The sequence below is a fragment of the Streptopelia decaocto genome, assembly GCF_964273445.1.
Source record: "Streptopelia decaocto genome assembly, chromosome: Z".
In the NCBI taxonomy this organism is placed as follows: Eukaryota; Metazoa; Chordata; class Aves; order Columbiformes; family Columbidae; genus Streptopelia; species Streptopelia decaocto.
This window is the reverse complement of record NC_138657.1, coordinates 40,212,825-40,237,731: the sequence shown is the minus strand read 5'-3', so window position 1 is coordinate 40,237,731 and position 24,907 is coordinate 40,212,825. Positions and strand designations below refer to the sequence as shown.

The 24,907-nt window shown below is 38.8% G+C and overlaps 1 protein-coding gene across 3 annotated transcripts in view; it reads right to left on the bottom strand.

Annotated features, from left to right (window-relative positions):
• The window catches only part of GAK (cyclin G associated kinase), a 77,925-nt gene that overhangs the window by 12,516 nt on the left and 40,502 nt on the right, over positions 1-24,907 (bottom strand). For 2 of the 3 annotated variants that reach the window (XM_082075708.1, XM_082075710.1), the window contains exons 15-24: positions 22,090-22,223; positions 20,621-20,815; positions 19,493-19,610; positions 17,049-17,128; positions 16,511-16,704; positions 14,497-14,655; positions 13,242-13,712; positions 11,161-11,331; positions 1,816-1,950; positions 1,343-1,462 (exon numbers count right to left, since the gene is read on the bottom strand). In XM_082075708.1, the coding sequence (XP_081931834.1) occupies positions 1,343-1,462; positions 1,816-1,950; positions 11,161-11,331; positions 13,242-13,712; positions 14,497-14,655; positions 16,511-16,704; positions 17,049-17,128; positions 19,493-19,610; positions 20,621-20,815; positions 22,090-22,223 (1,777 nt within the window). The remainder of the gene's footprint in view (positions 1-1,342; positions 1,463-1,815; positions 1,951-11,160; positions 11,332-13,241; positions 13,713-14,496; positions 14,656-16,510; positions 16,705-17,048; positions 17,129-19,492; positions 19,611-20,620; positions 20,816-22,089; positions 22,224-24,907) is intronic. The other variant, XM_082075709.1, reaches the window with a different exon arrangement.

Below are 24,907 nucleotides of genomic sequence, written 5' to 3'. Positions count from 1 at the left end.
TAGCACAGTGACATCTGGCTACTTTTTAATGCAGTCATTTCTCCCATTGGAAGTTAACTGAAAGACTAATGTGTTGATCTAAATCCTACTAAAATCAGTAAAATGTCTTCCACTGGTTCAGTGTGTGTTATACCTGCATCTCCAAGTCAAAGATAGAGTTTTTTCCTGTCACACTATCTATAGATTTAACAAGTCCATAGTACCCTGAATTATTAAATTAGAAAATTTTGTAATTAATTTACTGCAGAGCAGCCTTATTGCTGCTGCTTTAATACTAGAATTTTGCAAGTAATTATGCACAGGCAACATAAAGAAGCCAAACATTGTATATTACTTGTGTTTCTATAAGATAATTCTACTGAAAGGGTAACTCAATTCAATACACAATGCTAACTGCAAAGGCAACAGAATAAAACCTCTGTCAGTTGCAAGCTAAGGGAGAAACATTTCTGCAACTCAGCAACTACAGGTCATTCCAAATTGTTCCTTGGACTCTCAGTAGGTAGTCACATTTCACAGCTACAAATCAGCCACTTGCTATGGCAGTGTGGTTCTGAAATGCAAGGACCTCAGTTCTTTTTATTACTCATTGTTTTTCTGCTGTTTGAGAATGCTGCAGGGCTAATTTCTGAGTTTGGGGTGAACATAACATCCTGGGACAAGTATTACTCTGCAATGTGTCCCATCTTCCATAACTTATTGTGCACACCACTGCAAACTGACATTTGTGTACACGTATGGACTTGGTTTGTACTTATCTTGCACAACAAATCATGACAAACATGACAAATGTGAGTAGTAGAGCTATTAAGTCCTACTGAATTCAAAGAAAAGCACTGAATTAAAAGGAAAACAGCTGTCACTTTGGATCTAACAAGTAATTTAATCTAGCTTTCATTTTATGTTCTTCAGAGCACAGTATCAATCAATGCTAGATAAGAAACCTCAGGCTCAGTTACTGAATCTGCAAACACCTGGTTTCACTTACCTTTTCAACTAGATTCTGAAGCATGAGGTATATATACTGTTCCTCAATCACAGCTGTGGTTATCGTCTGAAATACAGGGTGTTTCAAAAAGATGGACCAAATTTCCATCCAGGGTGCTTTGAAATTGGGTCCATATTTTTGAAACACCTTGAATTATTCTGGATGTTTCACACAATCTCTGTAAAGATTAGGTGTTTTCCTGACACCGGTCTGCCATGAGCAACAGTCTCAAGCTTTTGTTAACAATTAAAATGAAGTACTTTATATAAGCTATCATCTGTTACATTTATTGGTACAAGAAGCAAATCACACCACAGAGGCATTAAGTATAATCTCTGAAAACTAAGACCATACCTGGAAGACCAGATCCAAGGTTGGCAAGATCAGCAAAAGGATCAAAATTCTGAGATCTAGTCTGGCTGAAAGACTGACCTGAAGACACACTGGACTGGTTCCTTGTGGTAGAAGCTTGAACTGTATAATACGAAAATGTATAATGTACTTAGTGTATTTGGAAATTGAGGGAATGAATAAAAGAGTGTAAACCTCCACAGCATTCTGTGCCATGACATCTTTTACCATTACAAGAATCACCATTACTGTAGACAACTGAAACAATTTAGTTTCTCTGCCTTGAATTTGTTCTGGAAAACTACACAAGTGCCTTACTAAAGGAGCTTCTATGCACAAGAACATGGAGTCCTTTAAGCAACAAAGCAAAAAAGCAGGAAAAGCAAAAGCAAAGCAAAAAAGCACTTTCAGGTGATTAAACTGACTAAGTCTGGAGTATTCCTTATTCCCCCTAATGGAAGAATTTCATTTCACACCTTCAAAAAGAGGCTTCAGTTGTGGGGATGCCACATCAATCGTTGCTGAGGAATCTGCCCAAGAATCCCATCCACCTAAGAGATCTGGGTGGCTTGTAGAAGATGGTATTTTAGGTGGCTCTGGTGTCAAATTCCCTAGAAAAGAAAATATAAGTATTTTAGGAAAACCATCACAATAATGGCTATTTTGCCAATACCAATAGAACAGAGTACCACACTGTCAGCTATAATGGCTAAATACGTGGCTTGCTTACATATCTCTATTACACAGTCATGCAATCTTAAAGACTCAGAGGGTTTTACTACTATAATTCCTTCATTTGTATTTGAAATATCCCATGCATTTCATAGATAAAATATTTTCATGCACAGGCACCACTATGAATTTAACAGCCTAGGTCTCCTTGGTGAAATGACTAGCTAAAGGATGGCTTCATGGCACACTGGTGTTCCTGACAACACAGTGGGGAACCAGAAAGCAGCAGTGCTTCATGAAATGCTGCTCTATATCACTCTGCAGTTTGGCTGCTACACAGGTAGAGCCAGGTCACTTCAAACTGCAGGTTTGCCTACCCCAGGTCCCAGTGACAAAGGGAGCTCTTGACAAACTAGTAGCCTTTTTAGGTTCAATACATGAATGAATGCATGCAACTAAGGAGCAGGATAGAGGAAGAGTGGTCTCTTCTGGGAAAAGATTAAGAATCACCAGCTCCACAAATAAAAGCAGCTTTTCTATGTGCAAAGCAAAACTACCATGCCAATTGAAAACAGACAATGAAACAGATCCATTCAAAAGGATACAAAGGTGCTTCCACTAATTTCTAGAAGTGTCACATCCAACATAGGAATATAACTGCCACCCCTGCCACTTGTAAGTTATTTCCCCCTTTCTCACTCACACACAGTATGAAGTGAGCCATCCTCAGGATATGTCGTAGGTATGAAACACTCAAAGCTGCATACCAGCTCTGAGCATTCCCTTTGAGTACAGCTTGCAGAAAGTCACAGTGAAGCAGGACAGCTTTTGAATGTAAGCACCTCTTCAATGCTATGACAACAGTCACTGCCACAGGGACAGGTGATATTTCAGCAAAACCAGTACATTTTGTGGTGCTCTAAGACACTAAGACCTAGAGTTTGGAAAGCTAACCCAGCCATCCTTACCAAAAAAGTGACATTTTGATGCTTTGCATGTTTTGATTACTTCATCACGGCTTTTAATTTCTCACAGCTTTGCAACATTACTTTCTGAATATTGACACCAAATCCCAGAAAATATATTACTTGAGGAAACAGTTTGAAGCAAATTAAATAACCCCTCCACCACTTCATACACTAACTCTACTTATACTTGGATCTTACAGTTGCAAAGACAGCACATCAAATGCTCTGCAACAAATGTCTGCCAAGTCTGTATTACAACAGAGTTCTCTGCTGCATGTGAAAGAAAATGTAAGAATAAAATGCACAAATCAGCCGCCAAAGTGTTCTGTAGGTATATTACAATTTTCATCCCTTTCTCCACACTTAAACCTCATCTCCCTGCCTCTGAAACCACAGGAAAAACAGTATGTATTTACTTCAATAAGTATTGACCCAGCTATCTGTTAGGCAGGGGTGTCACCAGCTATAAACAAAGTATCCAAAAGCGTCTATTCTTCATTAGTTTAGGAATTTGCTGTTCTATGTGCGATCCTCAAATGTTAAGTGGGCATTGAATTAATATTAGTATTGATTTTTAAGCTAGAAATAACTGTGGCTTATGATCTCTGCTATCACAAACTTGTTTTCAATTATTTATTTGTTTTTACAGGGATATTGGGAAATTTACAACCACTTAAGGAATTAACTATGAGAAAACCAAGCTTGAGAACACACTACGGGAATCCAGTGTTTTATAACTGCTGATTTAAGACCAGTGAAGTTCATCACCTCCCTGACTCAGAGCAAAGCAGGAGTAGCCTACTATGTACAGCAGTAATTTCACTATGAATAGTACAACCTCACATACATCCAATACACTTTTATCAGAAAAATCTGAAACAATGGAGTACAATGCACAATATACTGCACAGATACAATGCCTTCCTGGAACTGTTATTCTTATACTATATTCTTTCTAGTACAACTTGGGCATTAAAACAGATTTTAACATCAAAATATGGCATCACAAACATGATACTCTGACTTCTACATATTCTGAAGAGGTATGATGAGACCACATATGACACAAAGGTAACAGAACAGAATATCTAAAGAAAGAATAAAACATGAAGCATAGCTAAATATTCTTGAAGTTGAAACACTGAGATCATGGGCAAGCCAATCTACAACTGCTTTAAGTTCTTTAATGTGCATATTTATAATGCTTAGTTGTACAGCAGTAAACCACTGGAAGTCAGGGTATAATTCTTTACTAACTCTGCTCAAACCAAGCTAAGATGCAAGAACATGGTGGTGGTAATCAGATCACACTTCCCAGCTTTCCAGAATAAGAGACTTGCATTTTACTATACCCTACACACAACTTCACATTAGGTTTTCTTTATTTAACTTGTCATCTCTACAGGAAAACCTTTAATCACACAGGACAACAAGATTTTCTGTGAATCAAGAGGTTAGTTTAGTATGATGTGACATTTTTTAACCTTGTCTAAAGCCTGACTGACAACACAGGCATCACAAAAACTAATTTGTGCTCAGAAGACTACACTGGTCACTCATGTTTCTTCTGATGACCTTCCACACGTCCTGCTATCTTTTGATCAGATCATTTCATTCTCACAGAAGGAAATACACTCCTGACACAGCTTGCATTAAGGTGACCTGCTACTTTAATATCCAAATTAACTAATTCTGTTCTCAAAAATGCTCACTGAACAGATACCTATGACGGAAAAGTGGACACTTGTCCAGTTACTGACAATAGCTTGTTTTTGCAAGTGTGGCTAATTAAGAACCAGTTATCAATTCTGAAGTGAACAGTCATCCCACCTACTAGCTTCACTGGCAAATTACTATAGCTTTTCACAGAAAATTAAATTACCTTGCTGTTTAACAACAACTGCTCAACATTTTCATATTACAGAATAAAATGCCTTAACAGACCAGATATTCTTTTAAGAACTACCTTTCATACAAACTGAAATGAAATATTAAAACTTCTATAATTTAAAATTTCAATACATATTGAGAAATACAACCCTAAAATTCTAATTCTTGAACTTGTATTCACTGAAAACAGCTTTTCTCCAGGTATCTATAGAGGTTTAGCAATTGTTTACTACCGAAGGAAGCTTATCCATCAATAAAGTTTAATTCTAGACACTTATTACTGCTCTAGCAATAGATTCTCCATATCTCATTGCTGCAGCTTGTTTTGAATGAACACTGCCATTACTACTAATTTATTTTTATTGACTTGAAAATCTTTTATCACTTAAATGACCTCATGTTTGAGCTTTCTTCTGTTCACTCAACACAATTCTTCCGAATATGTCATTTGAGAACATTCTCTGATTTGCCCTTTCTTCTCCAGTTACTAGTTATGTCCTTTCACTCACACTGATTCATATTAAAAGCATTATAGATACTAATATTCCTTACTGCATCATCAGAAGTAATAAATAAATAAATAAACAAACAAACAAACAAGGACACAGTCCTCAATAGCCTGCTCTACTTGACCATGCTTTGAGCAGGTCAACTAGATAATCTCCGGGGGTCCCTGCCTCTTGAGTGAGATAGATTTTGGCTAAGATGAAGCTCCACAGATCAGTATTGATCAAATTTTCTACTGAACAGAAAAAAAAAAAATCATTGTCTGTTAGATAACTTTACGCAGTGGCAACATCATAACTAAAAGTGGCATAAAACTGGCAATTATACAAGCATACAACTAAACCATACAGCTCTTACTGTATCTATAGGACAGAACAAAAATATTGCAAAGGAAGCAGCAAGTGGGACCTTCTCAGCAGAATCAACCACAGCTGAAATACTATGCTTAAGTACACGGTAGAAAGGGCAATCAGCTGGCTAGCCTTTAATTTCAAGGAGGAAGCACTCATCTCAGGCAAATACTGCATCTTTTTTTTTTTAATCCAGTTTCTCTGTAGCTAGCACTCAGACTGCATCACCCAGAGGCAGTGTCAACTAGACCAACTGTCCAACAAGAGTCAATTCAAAACAGGTTACTGCTTGGGGCAGCAGGCAAATCCATTCTCAGCCTGCCCCACCTTCCCAGATACCCCTACGCAATATGTATGAGGCCCTAGAATTGGATAGGCAGACAGCTGATGTGGCAGATGAAAACCCTTCTGGGATGGGGGGGTCACTTAGGCAACCTACACCTCACATAAAACACAAATGCATCAAAATCACTCACATTAAGACAAAAAGAAAGGTAGTTGCAGTAAGTTATTCCCTTCTGAAAGGAACAGAGGGTCCAATATACCAATCAGACCCAACCAACAGGGAAGACTGCAGCCTCCCTGGGGTCAGGGTAAGAGATGTGACTCAACTCCATAGGCCAGGAAGGTCCTCAGACTGTTACCCACTATTGGTTCTTCGTGTTGGCAGTGAACAGGTAGCAAAGAGAAGCCTAAAGGCAATTGAAAGGGATTTCAGAGCCTTGGGGCAGTTGGTTGAAGGATCAGGAGTTCAGGTAGTTCCTTCAATCCTTTTAGTAGCATGTGAGAAAGAAACAGGCAGACCCAGCTGATCAACATGTGGCTCCAAGGCTGGTGCCATCACCAGAACTTTGGGTTTTCAGCCATCGGTTGGTTCTATTCTCTGGGCTGGACCTCTCTCAGAAGGCAAAAAGGGTTTTTGCTCAGGAACTAGCAGGGCTGTTTGATAAAGCTTTAAACTAGATTGGAAAGGGGAAGAGGACAGTACCAAGCTTGTCAATGACAACAAATAGGATCGCACACCAAAACTTAAGGAGCTGTGAGCTACTGAGATTCTTCACACTACACCATGAGGTGATGAACACCATCAACCACACCTGAAGTGCTTCTGCACTAATACACACAGCATGTGGAAAAAGCAAGATGAACTAGAAGCCCTGACCCAGTCCCAGGAACATGATATAATCTGCATTAGTGAAAGCTGGTGGGTTGAGTCCTGTGACTGATGTGCCATGACAGATGGCTACGGGCTATTCAGAAGGGACAGTCAGTACAGGAGAGGTGTGGGGGTGGCACTGTATGTAGCAGAGGGGCTGGAGTGCATGGAGCTGGCAGTTGGTGATGGCAAAGTTGAGAGCTTCTGGGTAAGGATTAAGGGTCAGACAAAGTGGATATTGTCATGGGAGTCCACTATAGGCCATCCAGCCAGAATGACACCACTGATGAGTTATTCTTTAAGGAACTAAGCAAAGCCTCTAAGTCATCTGCACTTGTGCTTATGGGGGACTTCAACTTGCCAGATGTCAACTGGGAATATCATACAGCTGGCAGCAACAGGTCCAGAAGATTCCTAAAGCATCTGCATGATAACTGCTTGGTGCAGGTACCGAGGGAACAAATTAGGAAAGGTGCCTTCCTAGATCTGTGCCTCACTAGCAGAGGGGGTCTCGTGGGTGAAGTGGCCATTGGTGTCTCCCTTGGCCACAGCGACCACAACACAGTCAGGTTTAAAATCTATGTTAACAGGAGGAAGACTGCCAGCAAGATCTCAGCTCTGGATATGAGGAGAGCAGACTTGAGGTTGCTCAGAGAACTACTTAGTAAGGTACCTTGAGAAAAAGCTTTTGAAAGTGTTGGGGTCTGTCAGTGTTGGTTGCTTTTTAAGTACAACCTCCTAAAAGCACAAAAGTAGGCAATTCCAAAATTTTGAAAGTCAAGCAGGCAAGGCAAAAATCCAGCTTGTGCGAGCAGGGATCTTCTTCTAGAACTACAATGAAAAAATAGAGTAGATGGTCAGTGGAAGCAGGGTCAGGCATCATGGCAGGACTACAGAGATGCTGCTCACTACTGTAGGGAGGAAATTTGCATGGCCAAATCTCAATTAGAGTTGAAGCTGGCCAGTAAAAAGGACTCTTTTATAATAAATACATTAATGGCAAAACACAAGCCAGGTATAACATTGGCCCATTACTTGATAAGCATGGCCACCTCATAAACAAGGACATAGACAAAGCAGAGACGTTTAATGCTTTTTTTGCTTCTGTCTTTGACACTGAAAATGGGCTCTGTGGCCTCCAGAACTCTGGGCTAGAGAACCAAAGCTGTGAGAATGATAGAATCCCAATCAATCTAGAACTTGTCCATAATTTGCTGCTGCAACTAGACCCCTATAAGTCAATGTGGCCTGATGGGATTCATCCAAGGGTACTTCAAGAGCTGGCTGACGTCATAGCCAGTCCTCCATTATTTTTCAACACTCCTGGGAATGTGGAGAGGTGCCAGATGACTGGAAGCTGGCAAACGTCCCAATCTTCAATAAGAGCAACAGGCATGACCCTCGCAACTACAGGCCTGTCAGCCTTAATTCTGTGCCTGGCAAAAATCAGAGAAGATTGTTCTGGGAAGTATAGAAAAACACCTGAAAGACAACAAGGTCATGGTCCCAGCCAACATGGGTTCATGAGGGGAAAATCCTGCTTAACAAAATTTCTTTTATGACAAGGTTAGCCAACTAGTTGAACAAGGTAAACCTGTCAATGTGATCTTTCTGGATTTCAGTAGAGCCTTCAATACTGTCTCTCACAGTATCCTCCTGGACAAGATATCCAGCACACAGCTGGATAAAAACACAATGCAGTGGGTGAGCAATTGGCTGATGGGCCGGGCTCAAAGGGTTCTAGTAAATGCAGTTATGTCAGGCCGGTGACCAGTCAATAGTGAGGTTCCGCAGGGATCCATCTTAGGGCCAGTACCCTTTAATGTCTTCATAGATGACTTGGATGCGGGACTTGAGGGAATACTAAGTAAGTTCACTGATGACAGCAAACTGGGAGAAGCTTTTGACACTCTTGAGGGTAGAGAGGCCCTGCAGATGGATATGGACAAGCCGGAGAACTGGACAATCACCAACCATATGAAGTTCAACAAGAGCAAGTGCCAGATTTTTCACCTGGGACCCTGGCTATACATACAGATAAAGGAATGAGATGCTGGAGAGCAGCTCTGCAGAGAGGAATCTGTGGATTGTGTTTGACAGCAAGTTGGACATGAGCCAACAGTGCCCTGGCAGCCAAGAGGGCCAACTGCGTCCTGGGGTGCATCAAGCACAGCATTGCCAGCTGGGCAAGGGAGGTGATTGTCCCACTCTGCTCTGTATTGGTGCAGCCTCACCTGGAGCACTGTGTGCAGTTCTGGGCACCACAGGATAAAAAGGATATAAAGCTACTGGAGAGAGTCCAGAAGAGGGCTACAAAGTTGGCTGAAGGGTTTAGAAGGGAAACCATATGAGGAACAGCTGAAGTCACTTGGTTTGTTCAGCCTGGAAGAGACTGAGTGGAGACCTCATTGTGGTCTACAGCTTCCTCACAAGGGGAAGAGGAGGGGCAGGCACTGATCTCTTCTCCCTGGCAACCAATGACAGAATCAGACAGAATGGCAGGAAGATGTGCCAGGGGAGAGTTGGACATTAGGAAAAGGTTCTTCACCAGGAGGGTGGTGGAGCACTGGAACAGGCTCCCCAAGGAGGTAGTTATGGCCGCAAGCCTGATAGTATTTAAGAAGTGAGTGAACAACACCCTCAGACACATGGTGTGAATTTTGGGGTCGTCCTATGCAGGGACAGGAGCTGGGCTCAATGATCCTTGTGGATCCCTTCCACCTTGAGACATTCTATGAAAACTGCATGTAACAAGCTCTGGGAAGAAGACACTCACATATTCAGGGTAAGGAACGTGAGACCACCTTTCCTAACTACCTCCAATTTATAAGGAGTGGTCTGCAGGGGTGGACTCTGTGAAGAGAAGCCTGAGCTGCTCCAACAGACCCACCACAGGACACAGCTGAGCCCCTTAGCCAAGATGGTGGCACCTCTGGGAACACATAAGCAAGAAAGGGTATGTGGGCTTTGTTGCTTTTGTTTTGTTGTTGGCGTGGAATTTTTTCGTGGTTTTTTGGTAGTGTTTTGTTGTTGTTGTTTTGTTTTGGATTGTTTTTTTGTTTGGTTGTTTTTCCACAGTGCACAGCAGCTGTGAGAGGAGTAAGAAATGTGTGAAGGAAACAGCGGTGCAGACACCAAGGTCAGTCAAGAAGGACAGGGGGGAGGTACTTCAGTTGCCAGAGCAGAGATTTGCCAGAGCCCATGGAGAAGACTGCAGTGGAAAAAATATCCACACTGCAGCCCATGGAGAATATCCCACACAGGCAGACCTGCCCTGGATGAAGCTGCAGCCCATGGAGAGAAGCCCACACAACTGCAGGTGCTTGGCAGGAGCTGGAGCCCCTCAGGGACCCATGCTGGAACAGTCTGTTTTTGAAGGACTGTACCCTATGGAGACATATGTTCTTGAAAGACTGTATCCCATGGCAAGAACAGGGATCACTGTGGGGATGAGTGTGCAACAGAGAAGAGCTGTTACAGACTGACAACAACTCCCATCCCTATGGAGAGGACCCACACTTTTCTGTGTAAGTCAAATTCAAAAAGCAACACTCCTGGCTCTACCACTCCACTGTTTTTGCAAGGGTATGTTTCTCTTCAAAAAATGAGCATACTTAGAGGCTCTATTTAGTAACACTTTGGAAATAGTATTCTTAGGATGGAGATATGGGAAGACTGAACATATTACAAAGCTTTTTCTTTAAAGATGAATAAATTTTAAGATAAATCCATGAGGAAAAGGCTTCATCAAGAATAGACTGGAGAAATCAAATTAAGCAAGTAAGATTAGAGTATTACATAACATACTCTAAGTATATTACCAGAATGCATCCAGATCAAGAAGGTTTAAGCTAGCCTCAGGTTGCATTTTAAGAACTGGCTATTCTGTAACTTGACTTGCTCATTTCTTTTCCAAGGCTTCCACAAAATCTTTAAGTTCTGAATACAATGAAAACAGTATTCTGCCATCTAGAAAGTAGGTTTGCAGGTGTTTGTGTACCCTCAGCTCTAAGAGCTCTCAGAAGGAACTCTAGCTCCTAGCAGAAGGTTAGCAATGCTAGAAATCCTCTAGCATCATAAATATTACCATGACGTTATACAGGAAACGCTTGCTACTTGGGTGCATTTGTATCTGCATTTCCAGAACATGAAGCTAATTAAAACAGCAGTCACAACAAGTAGATCTGTTAAGACACTAATCCCCCCTGACTAAGCTGAAAGACAAATGCACAGAGCAGCATAAATTGTTGAGAAACAGAACACCAGGAGCACACTTACCTAAATTTAAGAAATCTGAGCTCGAAGACGGTGGAAGCAAACTCTGTGTGGAAAGAACTGTACTAGCTGTAGATGTTGAGCTTGAATTAAGAAAGTCCCCAAAGAAGTTGGGACCAGACACAGCTTGATTCTCTGAACTTGATGACATTGTGAAGGGGTCAAAAGGATCAGCTAAAAATGAAGCAAAAATAAAAATTATCTTAACATGTTTTAGAGTACACAAGGTTGAAAAAGCCTAACTTCTCTGGGGACATAGACAAAAAGTGGAGTTGATGTTAGTAACTGCAGCAGCCTTCTGAGAATTTTTAACAGCAAAGGGTCATCATCTGTCCCTTCCTCTAGACATCTGTATTCATGTTTGCACAAAACATATTTCAACCATACACAATGTAAACAGCTATGTCTTCAAACACAAATCCTTAGGAAGTCTGCATACATTCAAAACCATTACTGATTTCATCCACGTAAGACACACCTTAGACTAGAGTGATCATCTACATACAAACAGAAGAATCACAGTTGTTAAACACTCTAATGCCAAACCTCAAAAAAAATTAAAAAAACAGACTATTAAGCTACTAAAAAGAATATCAAGTAAGTAAAAAAAATACTACCACTTGGACTTGAAGGCATGGTGATTCTGGGATAGAAAGCAAGTCAACTTCAGAATGAAAATCAACAGAAGCAAGGTTTTCAACCAGTCTTTAGAGATCACAGCAAAGAAAATAACTAATTGGAAGAGTATTTATAGTCAGCATGGAGTAGCATGTGACTGTCAGCTGGAATTATGGCTCAAGATCTTCCGGTTTCTGCTGCCCTCTGGGGTCAAAATTCTCAAGAGTCCAGGGACTCCTGCCAGATTCATTCAGAAGCTGAAAAGACAGAATAATCCTGCCATTGTGCCCCTAGCACATCTTAAGGTGATGATCACATTGTACAGGACTCAGTAACACTTCAAATAAACTCTGGATTGTCAACAAGCTCTCCTACTACAGCATCGCACACACACAAAACTTCAAGTACAAGTTTTATGTGCAAACTGAAATACAGTGGCCAAATATTCTCACTTCTGCAATCATCTCTTACCCAATGCGAAGTAATAAAGCTTCTCTTTCATAGACTTCTGCCTATGTAAAAAAGGTAAATTAAGTGGTTCTTCATTGACCACAGTAACAAAGTTAAATACTGAAATGCTTCAAAAGAAAAAAAGCATTGAAATCACCTAAATTCTCTAAAAACCCACTTTACAGCTGTATGTAGATTAAAGCTTTTAGTACAAGTGAATTATTGTGCAATAAGATAAACCTTGTAGCCATTTCCCAGATTATTTGATTACCATTCCCAAAAATTTTACTGTTAACTTAAGGCAGAGAATTGCTATTCCCAGAAGTTTAGTCATATATTGGTAAGAGGAGCAGAACATCTGAACTAAAACTTCTTGTTTTAAATACCAAATAGATAGCAGTGTGTAATGCTCTCTTTTAGGATAAAGACCTGCCAACAACATCAGTAAAACCAGCAAGGAAACACCTCTTAGCAGTACTGTTGAGCTTTAAATGGTAAGCTACGGGATTTCCAGTTGCCTAGTAGTCCTACATGATCAAGACTCAAAATTCCCACAGACGTTCAACCCAAGCAGCACTACTCTGCACCACATCTAATGCTATTGCTTTACATAAAGTGTAAGAACGCAGTAAGTTATTGCAATTCTATGTCTTAGCAAGAGAAGCAGCAGCCTGAATACACCTGAATTTAGAAAAGGATCTAGCAGTAAGGTTTGTATGGGAAAGCTATGGATTCTTTAAGGATACTGAATCTCATTTAAGCTCAGAATTTTACACTTTTCTGTTTACACAGTTTAAAGTTAATAGGATATTGGCAACATAACAAAAAACCTGGATAATATACAGCAATTTCACTCCTTCATGCAGTAAAAACACCTTTTCTATTTAAATACTTGCTGTAGATTGACATGTTTTCAGTGTACAGATCAAAACATGGTACCCATTTTCTAAGCACAATGCAAGCAGCAGTTTTTATCTGTCAGCTAGCCAAAGAGTACTGATGTTAGATTTACATACCTGAAGACATAGCTGCTCCTGAAGATGTACCCTGCGTAGCAGCTGGACAGTGACTGCTGAAAAAGAAATCTGTTCCTTCTCCAAGAAGATCTCCAGTGGGCTCTTCTGAAATCTGTGATGCATTAGCCACAAACAGACTGTTCAACAATTCTGCATTACTTGATGAAGAGTTTATTTCTGACATAGATTCTTTCTGTTCTGGTGAAATATCAGAGTCCAGTCCCAGTAAGTCTATGTTCTCTTCAGGAAGAGATTTTTGTACTGGTGCAGATAGGGCTTCAAAATTGGCTTCAAAAAGCAACTCTCCTTCTGGAGTAGTAGAGTCTTTTTCATGAATAATTACTGCACTTTCTTCACCTGAAAATGTAGGGAGTTCCTCATCTGAAGGATCACTCTCCTCTCTGTCATCAGGTAGTTGAATATGAACATTTGTAGATGAACTGTCCTCTATTCCACTTTCCAGACTTTTTCCTTTTTGGATAAAAATAAATAACAGCTTTAGATTACAAAGACTCTTCTGCAAACTAGGATATGGCAGACTTATATGATGAGACCATATGAAATGAATCCTTAATTAATCAAGGCTCACAAAAGAATTTATGAAATTAGTACTAACAGTTGCCTACCACTTCTTTGTACAGGACAGGCAGAGGGGCAGCTCACTACCACCCTTGCCACTCTGCAGGGGCACATATTACAAGTTTTTTTCAAAATGAGACTGACTTGGACAGTCAAGAGTTCATCTCAGGATATCGTATCACTTACAGCACAGAAGATCACTCAGTGGCTGCTGCTCCATTCAATTATAGCATTCAATGACAGCATAAGTAGTTTGACATTTTTGCCAACGAAGCAAAACCCAAAGGACTTACACATGCACATTAAAGTTTTATTTTCTCAGTCCCTATATAATGCTCTGGACTCCACTGTCTACTCTGCATTTCTTCTGTTCCTCAGCCAGTTTAAGTGGGGCTGTGGGAATACAACAGCTTCCTCACAGACCTTTAAGGCTAAGATTTTGCAGAAAAAATTAGCTTCCCATGTAAGTCTCATACAACACCAAAATCCATTACTTGGTGTTTATTGAAATGAAGTGGAATGACCACTTGTTAACCTGCAGAGCTCACTCTTCAAATAGGTTTTTCTCATGTGTGGTGAAATAGTGAATTTTGCTCCACAGGAAGGCCTAAGCACTCATTGGGAGGTATGCAAGACAAACACACAACAAATAGTTACTTCAGAGGAACACCTGTACCTTTCCAGTCCAGAGAATGAAAGAAGTTATTTGCATCAGTACTACTGCTCTGTGGGGATTCTGTATCAGTAGGTGCACTTTCTGAAGACTGCTCCAGCTGGGATGCTTCTGCTTCATATTGTGCAGTTGATCCTGGTTGCCTAGGTAGCTCTGGTTTCCCTATGGAAGAGATTTTAAGCCAGATCCTTAGAGGGAAACTTCTGAAATTTAGTCCTGGTCATGGCAGCTGGTATTTCACTTGCAGACTGAGTGCTACACCAAGACAATTGTCTCCAAGCATCTATTAATCTGCAAATTCCTACCCTGTTCCTCATTTGAAACTAGCATTATTAACTTCTTTCAAGAGCAAAAGCTGGTAAGACCATATTTTCAACTATAACATGAAATCAAACTCATAGCAAAACACTCAAGCATTCTATTTACATCTGTAGGATCATGTAATTAACACCTCACTTGTTCCAGCCATCCCCTAAAACATGCAAGAGTTATGAACAACATCTGCAATAAGGAACAGAACATCAGAAAAGACCAAATAGAGCTATAGAAAAACCCCAGAGTATAAAGCCAGAGAAGAACATGGAGCTGCTAACAAACAAAGGAGTTAAGTAATATGCTGTGTGCTGTGATCAACTACTCCTTACATTTCTTATTCTACTGAGATCAGATGTTGAATGACTCTTGTGTAAGACTGAGTTGGGCTATGTTACCTACTGCTATATCATCTCAAAAAGGAGATTTCCTCAAGACAAATAAGATGATTCCTTAAATTAGTAAGTGTTCACCCACTGTTTAAAAAAAATGGGATGAATGCTTGGGAGAAAGCTATTTGTCTAAACCTATATACCAAACTGGTAGAGTGCTTTTTCATCCTCCATCCACATACTCAGCTGTAGTTTACAGAGATACTGGAAAAAAAGCCAGTCTCAGAAAACATACATGAAAGATCATGATTAATGAAATAGTGCTAATTAAATTTTAATAAGGCAAGTTTTCTAAAAGCAGTTTACAGAACTTGGTCTTGTCCTATTCCCATCCCATCAGTTTTAAGAAATATTGTCAAAGGAATCTGAAACCCTTACTTTTAATTTATCAGTCAGAAAATTAAAGTGACTTAAAATAAGAGTAATTTTTATAGATCCTGAAACACCTTAACTTTAGTGAGCTAAGCTTTATGTTCACAGTAGAATTTTTTAAATCTATATAAATTCAGTTAAAGAAAATGACCTAAATCATAATACAAAACAAACATATCCTGCTATGAAAAAAAAACCCAGTAGCAACTACCTTGTATCAAAAAAAAATGTAATTAAGATGTACCATATTAAGAGCAGAGAGTATGATCTCATGAATGATGTGCTAAAATCACAACAATAATCTCCATCACACTTTTTATTTGGGAAGCACAAAGAAGGCTTAAGAGCATTAATGAACATGTCAAAGCTAATTACTGATACCAGAAGAAGAAAGATATTGAACAGCATTAACTGGAATTAATGCAGGCATCTACAAATGAAGCACAGAATATGTAGTATTGAAAAATGAAACATCTGCTGGACCACATTAGGAAAAGTTGAGAAACTGGATTACAGCATTACTTGGCTATACTTAAGACAGACCTCGATAAAAACATTTTTACTTGAGACCATTTGTGAGGAATGCTCAGATGATTTTAAATGAAATAGTAATGGTGCCAGTTTAGCCAAATATAGTTCTTTCAAGATGTTTTGCCTACAAATCTTGGTTGTCACAATTTCATCCCTGCAAATAGCATATTTATCACTTTAAAGCAAGCAAATACAATGACAGCTGAGGTAAGACAAGGATCATTATAATCCCTTATTGCAAGATAGTTTATGCTCATTCATATAATGGAAATTTTTAAGTGATAGTTACAAAACCCACATCTTTTAAATTTCTTTCATTTAAAGGAATGTCAGAAGAGAAACAAATGCCTCAAACACTAAGTGCATTAGAAACTTTATCATGTTCTCTAGCTTTTCAAGAGATTCATTACCAAATTTTGATAAAATATCTTGCTGTTCCTCTCGGGTAGAGAAAAGGATCTTGGGATTCAGTCCCTTTATATTCATGTTATCCCACGGTGGCTGTTCACAACTAGGTCTGTCTCTGGGTTCCACCTCTACTTCCAGATTGACTTGAAATAAATCAGGGTATTTTTCTTGTATGTCACAGGCATCCAGATCATATCTGCAAAGATGCATACAAATAGATTGTTGATACTGATTGCTAACTAGATTAATTCACTGCAGTCCAAGACAAAACTTTAAAGCAATTAGTATAAGGCTTAAAACATGCTGTATTTGTTTACTTTTTCATGTATCTTAAACGTGGTATTCTGGTACAGAAATTTTTTTCTTATGAACAAAACCTTCAGTTTCCTTGAGGTGAGAAAACCAAAGTATCTTATTGCAATCGAAGTCATCTGCTTCCTACACTGATTGTATTCCTCCCCCTGCCATATGTTGCTTTGGCAGGTTAAATAGTTTCAAAGGAAATTTCTTCCAGTCTCCTACAAAAGGGTGTCAACATACTTGGCAAATTTCACTGTGGTGGCATTTCGGGGCACAAAACCTGTGTGGAACTGAATCTGAAACATCTTCATTGAAGCCATCTGTTGAAAATAAGAAGTACATAGAAACTGCGTAAATCCACATGAACAGTAGGCACAGTGTTCTGCTTATAATATGAGGCTAACTATTTTCAGTATATGAAATATTTTAAAGCATTTGTTTTGCTACCATTTAAGTTTAATTCCATGTATACTTTATCTGGAGAGATTTAAATGCAGTTTAAGACAGAACATACATAAATCTATTACTTCCAGATACAAATCAAAAGACCTATGTCTCAACACTAACCTCAAACTGTCAAAGTCTTAAGTATATCCAGACCCTGTTCTAGAGGCAGAAACCGCCTTTATTACTTTTCTGAATAATATACATACAGAAAAAAACATCATGCAATACAAGAATCAAGACATACATGTCATATATAAAGGAGTTCATTCCGAACAGTTTTCAATGTATCACATTTAAAAGACATTCATAAGACATGCAAAGAGTTATTTTTCCTGTGCAACTTAAGAAAGAACTAGAGGGCTTTTCCAAACTGATTCATTGTAACCATTAAACTTTCCCACCTACTTCTTCCGCTGCCAGAAAAAGTACTTTCCTAGGTCTGATCAGCATGTAAGAATACAGAAAGTGCTACTGTAGAGGATTTACGTAGCTCCTGGTCTGGCACAAATCCAAGCTACAGCAAACTGATAATCCACAATGTGTTTGTTCCCTGGCTTAAGTTACAACATATGTTAAATAGTCTCGTCAATTCTTACAAAGCAAGTCATACAGTAATAGTCCAGTAAATATGATAGAACAAAATTGAATTATGAAAGTTTTCCCTGTAAATGAGAATTTATTGTACATCATAACCAGAAGTCAAGCAGCAGGCTAAGCATTGCCAGCAGGTTGAGGGACGTGATCTTTTCCCTCTTATCCAGCATTTGTGAAGCCACATCTGAAGTCCTGTGTCCAGTGTTGGACTCCTCAGTACAAGAGAGACATGGACATACTGGAGAGAGTTCCTCTCATTCATACATCCCTACCCTGAACTATATACAAAAATCTGAACACCCTATTAAATCAGTTTTCTTAACCCCTTACTACGCAAGACATTTTCTAGAAGATAAACTAAATTCTTGCTCAAAACAACGGTGAACAAGTGGGAGATATTCACAATGCCCAGCTCTAGGTACTTAACAGCAACATTGAAATGTCACGCTTGATCTCCATAAGAGTTCTGCAGAGAGCTTCAGGAGGCTATTTAGAGTACTTAAAACTAAGGACGCATTGAATATTATTCCAAAGCTCCAAACCAGGGTCATCAGAAACACTTATGTTTCTGTTAAACACATTACAGCAGATGAAAAAATTTCATCTTTTCCAATCAGCTAACCCTGGCTGAAATTTTCCCCAATTTTATGCCTTCTTCACTGATGACCTTGAACCATACACTAGTTTTTTTTCTGCATTAGAGTAATTTCACTGAGCTTTCAGTTTTAGGATGTTCTGGAAGCTCTGGCCCTTAGCACTCCAGCGACATTAAGAAAGTCTCGAACGTCTGCAACATGACTGGATTTGATACTCACCTTCCTACACAGAAAGTAGAAATAAACACCACGGGGAAAGACATTTATTTCAGTAATAGTAGATCTGTATAAATATGATTGTTTGACACAAGTGTATGGAAACTGTCTGAAGAACCATTGGATCAATTTTCACAATGCTCCAAGTTATCCTAAACTTTGAACTATCCATTCCTATCTTTTACATGGATCACCAAGTTTAATTTGGGTTATTCATCTGGAGAAAAAAAAAATCCTTTTTTAGAACTTTAAAGACAGGCTTCATTAGCAAGTTTTTTGTTATCTTGCAATACATTTGCATCCATAATTGAATTAAAAAAGGAAACATGCATTCTCCCAAGGAGAACAAAGACCAGTAACAAAATCAGCTATTAAAAACTCAGTCTGGCTCTAGAAATACAGTACAAAACCACATGAATTTTTCCAGGCTATTTTGTACAGGCAGTCCCTGGAATTACACTTTTTTATTAAGTGGTATTTTTCTTTTGGTTGCAGTTTGTGTGCAAAGAATTAAGAAGTTCTGGCTTGTACAATTTAACAGATAACAATCACTGCCCCACAAAACTGGGCAGGGGCTTTCCATGCAAATATAACTAAAGTAATTTCCAGAAATGCTTACCTAAGCCTCTACATGCAGAGCACTATGAATGGACATAATTATTAGGCTTGAAAAAGCTGAATTCCCACGTACATGAAAAACCTCACACGCTTCATTAAACAAAGAATAGCAAATAAAGTGACACACTTAATGAGATCACAAATACAAGGCTAATACAAAACTGCAACAAGAAAAATCAAATCCTCCATGGAGACTGTTAAATTTATCATTACCTTGGCTTGTAGTCGGCCTCCTAGTGTTGACCTGGCATGATAGATCACAATGAGAACATCTCCCTGGACTGTTATACCTAGTGGAATTACAGCTTTCCCGTCTTCAGTTCTAAATTCCCTGAAGAAAACAAATAACCACAGTTAATTTTTGTTAAAAAAATAGTATACTACCTTATGTTTAATTTGGTTTCTCCAAGGCCTTCAATATCAACCCATAAAAATCTGCTTCAAGTTCCTATTACAGAGAAGAAATTTGCTCTGATTAAAACTTAAAGGCTGCTCGAAAAAATAAGATTAACAGTTGCCTATAGCAGAGCAGATGTATTTAGGCCCACAGTTCTCAAATCAAATATGGGAAAAGCCTGCCTTCGAAGAGCTGCTGGGAAATGCAAGAGACACAATATTATGAAGAAAGCTGTTCCAAAGACAGGTGCAGATAGAAACTATAACTGCACTGCTGTGATATATCAGGACTGCCACTGAGGGAAAGTGGTAAAGGGGAAAACTGTTATTGTAACACCGCACAGCTGTTCCTGTTCCTGCTCTTTTGAAGTTCATTAAACTCCTTATGGGGCCTGAATTTATAGCAAAGCTAGAAGGACTTTGGTATTCTCATCTTTCCTCTGTCTGTAGCTATCTATACCTAGTACTACTAGTACCATTCACAAATCCAGTGCTCTGTCACAACAGCAAACACCAGTGTTGTACAGGGGCTAATAAGCACTCTCCTTACAGCTACCATGCCTTATGAATGCTTACTGTTTCCATGACGGAGACATGATGTGCAGTTCAGTACATGTACACCAGGGATCAAGCTTCCTAGTTTACACCATGTGGAGTGAGAGGTCTTGCTCACCTCTGCCTCCCAGCGTCCACTGTGGCACCCCACCATTATCCCCGCAGGAACAGATCCAAGTTGCCATTATAACCACATTGTCTCTTCTCCACGATGTACCTTTCAAGATCAGCTAAAGGGGGACAGAGGAGCTGTTCCATACCTTAAAGAAGCTTTCTGCTCAACTGGCACATGCACAATCATTCTTTGTCTTTATAGTAAGAGCTTCATATTTAAGTTAGTCTAGAAAAATATAACATGCTGTTTCAGAGCATATCATAGCCTGTACTTACTTCATTTTGTCATACTCCTGGGAGGTAGTGGCTACTCTCTCATCTCCCACGTAAACTTCACAAAACGGCCTGCAGCCATTACGCTGCTTACTGAAAAGAGGAACTGGAGTCATGATGATTGATCTGACAAGGATGGGCTTGCTGTGAGGAATAATGGGTTCTTCAGCCATCATGTCACACATGTATTCAATGTATCTGCCAAAATCAACAGGTAGTCAGAACCGAATTCTAAAAATAGGGGAACACATACATGAGTTACTTCTGTTCATTTCCAGCCACTGAGAAGCGACAAATGGTAACAATAAAATACTGGGAACACTTAATAGCACTTCCAGCAAAAGAATTTTCAAATCTGATATAATTTCACAAAAGGAAAACAAAACGGAAACAGATAAATATTTATGATGCCTAGCCAGCCTCTCAGTTTAAGGACAGCAACACAGTCTTTGTGCAAAAGCCTGATGGCTGCATCACAACAGAAAAATATACTGCCCAGAAAATTGAATAAGGCACTGCATATTAACTCATTGGCATCTGTGTCCCACCTTCCAGACATTGCCTCTAAAGCTTTACATATATTTACTTGTAAAACAAACTAGCCACTCTTTCCAAAGGCCTTAAAACAGGAAACTAGGAGAACTATTTATATCTTACACATAATGGATGACAGTTGCATAGCATTTCTGAAGCTAGTAACTCAAAGCTTCCTGAAGTCTTTAAATTCATCCTTGTTAATAAGTTATCTTGTAGAGGACCCATTAAATATAAGTTAATCTGTAAAACAGCCTAATCTGTCATTTATACTTAACTAATCCTTACTTCTCACCTTTCTAAATTTAATCCTTTTTGTAGAAAACACCCTTACTACCGGTGTCACTTGCTATTGAGACTTTGTGATAAGATCTACCAAATTAAATCAAATAACCAGTTTTATACATTTGCAAAAGTATATGATAGTCACCTCAGCATGCACTCCTTTAAAAAGCAGAAGGCATTCTTACCTAAACAGAAAATACTGACAGAAATACTTACTGTTTTTTCAAAAGAACTTGCAGTACTTTGACACAGTAAAACTTATTGTAATAACCTAGTAAACATGGAAATCTTACACATGCGAAAGAGGATTCTATACTTCAATAGTGCCTTCAATAGCACTGCAACAGCCTTGTTTTCATTCCTAACATTTCTTCACTACAGGTCATATTTGACTCAGTTCTGATAAGAACATCATTAGTAACTTAAGGGCTAAAAAAATTCAGAACTACTTTCTCTACTTATGATACATCTGTTTTTCCAAGTATTTTGCTGTTCAAACACAGACACTACTGAAATAGTTTTTCTTACCAAAAAGCATCCTGTAAAAATATTATAGTAGCATATTCACAGTTGTATAACTGTCACAATTTCATTTGTAAATTGCAGTTGTATAACTACTTGCTTCAGCAGTACCATACAAACTGATACTGTACCTTTTGTGAGAAGGCCAAATGCCAGGAGGACAGCGTTTCATACTGAACATATAAACTGCAGCTTCAGCAGTAGTGAAGAGGCGACAGAAACACAGAAAAGAACAAACTACAACAGCAGAGGCTGCTCTTCCGTCCTACAAAAAAAAAAAAATGTAACTTTGTTATCGAATCTCAAGAAAAAAAGCATTACAGAAGTTACTGAAGAACATGGTATCTCCTTATTTAATGTAATGAAGTAAAAGGTCTAGTGCTATCATTAGATTTCAAGGTTGTATCTGAATATGATATGTTTTCATTTGATTTCCACACAATCCAAAAGATACTACATACTACCTGCTTGCTCAAATGTCAATTGCTTTAGCTTAATGCTGTTTGAAATTCTAAATAGATATTCATTACTTTAAAATGAGTATTAGTGAAAGTAAAGTTTTTTTCCTGGCTGCTATCTGAAACTACAGTTCAGTGCTATTTTTGGCTGATAACAACAGACTTCTGCTATGAGAGAAGTCCCAGGACTCAGAAGAACTAAGCCACACTAAACTCTTCAGTCTTCTCACTAAAACTGCCTGAGATTAATAGCTTGCCACAAAATTAAGAGAATGAAATTAAAACACTGAACCTCTTTCTGTATGGACTATAGCTACAGACATCCCAGACTCATCCTATGTTATAGAAGACTGCAGATTCAGAAGGGGAAATGACTGACAGAACAGGACCTCTCAAGCTTTTGCTAGCAACATATAAAAGATTTTTTGTAGTCTTTTGGCATACAAGCGTGGAAGAAGGAAATGTTTTTCCTCAACTTCTTTTAACAGGCATTTCCTTCAAAGTTAGGCTTCTATTCTAATCATTACTTAGATCAATAAAAAGAAGGTCTGACAGGATCACAAGAGCCAGGTTTCTAAAGAGCAGTTAAACAAATCAATATTATTACTGCTGGTGTAACTAGCAAGCCCAATGATTTCCAGAGTCACTAAACCAGTCTACAATTCTATGGGCTGGCTTTCAGTCAATTTTCATACAGATGGAACAAAAAATGGGCCCTACCCTTAGATGCCTACACATAGGACAAAACATTGATTAATACAAGGGAAGAATGAAATTACACTGATCAGCATGACAGGCAGTGTCCTATGTACACTCGCATTACAAAGCCACTTCCAAATAAAAGCAGCACACCAAAGGGAAAAAAGATCATCATACAAAGAGGTCGGCAAGCAAGTCCCAGCAAACCCTGTGCAACTGTGGCATGAAGGACAACGTAAAAGACTTTAAAGACCACTTTATAAGCAGAAGTACAGCACTCAAAACAAAGAATATCTTATTCATAGTAAACAAATCTGATGATAGAACCTTGCACTTCAGAAAGAAGCTTGATAAATCACAGGAGTAAAAAAAAAAAAAAAAAAAGCACTCCCATATGGAGAACAGACAGTAAGAATGTCAGTTTTTCCTTGTATGCTTTTATAAAGATGATCAATTTTTTGTTACAAAAAGAAACCATTCTCAGGCATAAGTAATCATTAAGGCAGCCATAAAAAACTATTAAAAAAAGCTAGATTTTGAGCCTAAGTTTTGTTCCAAAGCCTCAAAAAGCTAGAGAAGTTGTGTCTAAACCATTTTGAAAACAAATAACCTTCATAAAATAAATTAAACATAACTTTTTCTTAATTTGTTTCATTTAAACACAGGTCAAATATAGCTAAGGGAAGACATAAGCACATGTAAAGAGTTGCAGCATGCCCAGTTGCAAGTCTCTTAAATTCCATCAGGATGATCTTGTACTTAGATCTTCTTAAAACTGTGCAATTTTTGAAGCGTGACCATCAGTGCATGACTAAATAATTACACACAGCAAGGCATGACTGCAGATGTTTGGAGTTACTGCAGCCGCTGGCATACATGCTACAGCCTTGTGATATCAACAAAACAGGATGCCAGTTAACAACAGAACCCAGTCCTTGCCAGTCCAGAAAGACTTAACTGTAACTGAAGCAGGGAGCTTAAACCTTGTTTTCAACTGCTGTTTCTCAACTGGATCACTCAAATTACAATGTAAAAAAATTGAGAATTACTGCATTATTGCAAACCTCTTCAGTAAAGGTCAAAAGACGAGGAAGCCTCATCTGGTTCTGAATCCCTGCCACCTAGAGGCAGCTTCACCATTACAAGAAGCAACTTCCATGCTTTGTTATCCAAGAAATTGTATCAAACTTAAACATTCTATCTCTACCAGACAAATCATTCTTTTCAACCTAGATTTCCTACCTTTCAAATCTAAAAAAATTTCCAGCTAGATGAATCCAAGACACATATTGCATCTATCATTCATTTCTAATAGTTCTGGTACATACTCTTCACATCACATCTGGCATGCAGCCATATATATGTACCAGCTTTCCTGTGGAAAAGGTACCTTAAGGGATACAGTTAAGTGAAAGCTGCTACAAAAACTGGTGCTAATTCATGACACTGCTTCTTACCTACTTGACCAGCAATCATGTGATAACGAGATACTATTACTTTAATATAGAATTAGATTCCTAACCTCAAAGGCAGACCTGAAAATCCCACTGTTTTTCAGGAGCTAGGATTAACTGATTTTTTCCTTCCAAAACTGTTCAAGGAAGTACACTTTGCCAGATTAACAAATCCTTTTTTAGATACTGACAGTGATATTTCAGAGAGACTACTATACCATATCAAAGGAGTGATTCTGAGTGCTTTCCAGAAGCATCATAAGCATTGCAACAACTGTCATGTTTCTCTTTTTACTGTGCAGGCAAATAAGAATGTCAAAATTTTACACAAAATTCTC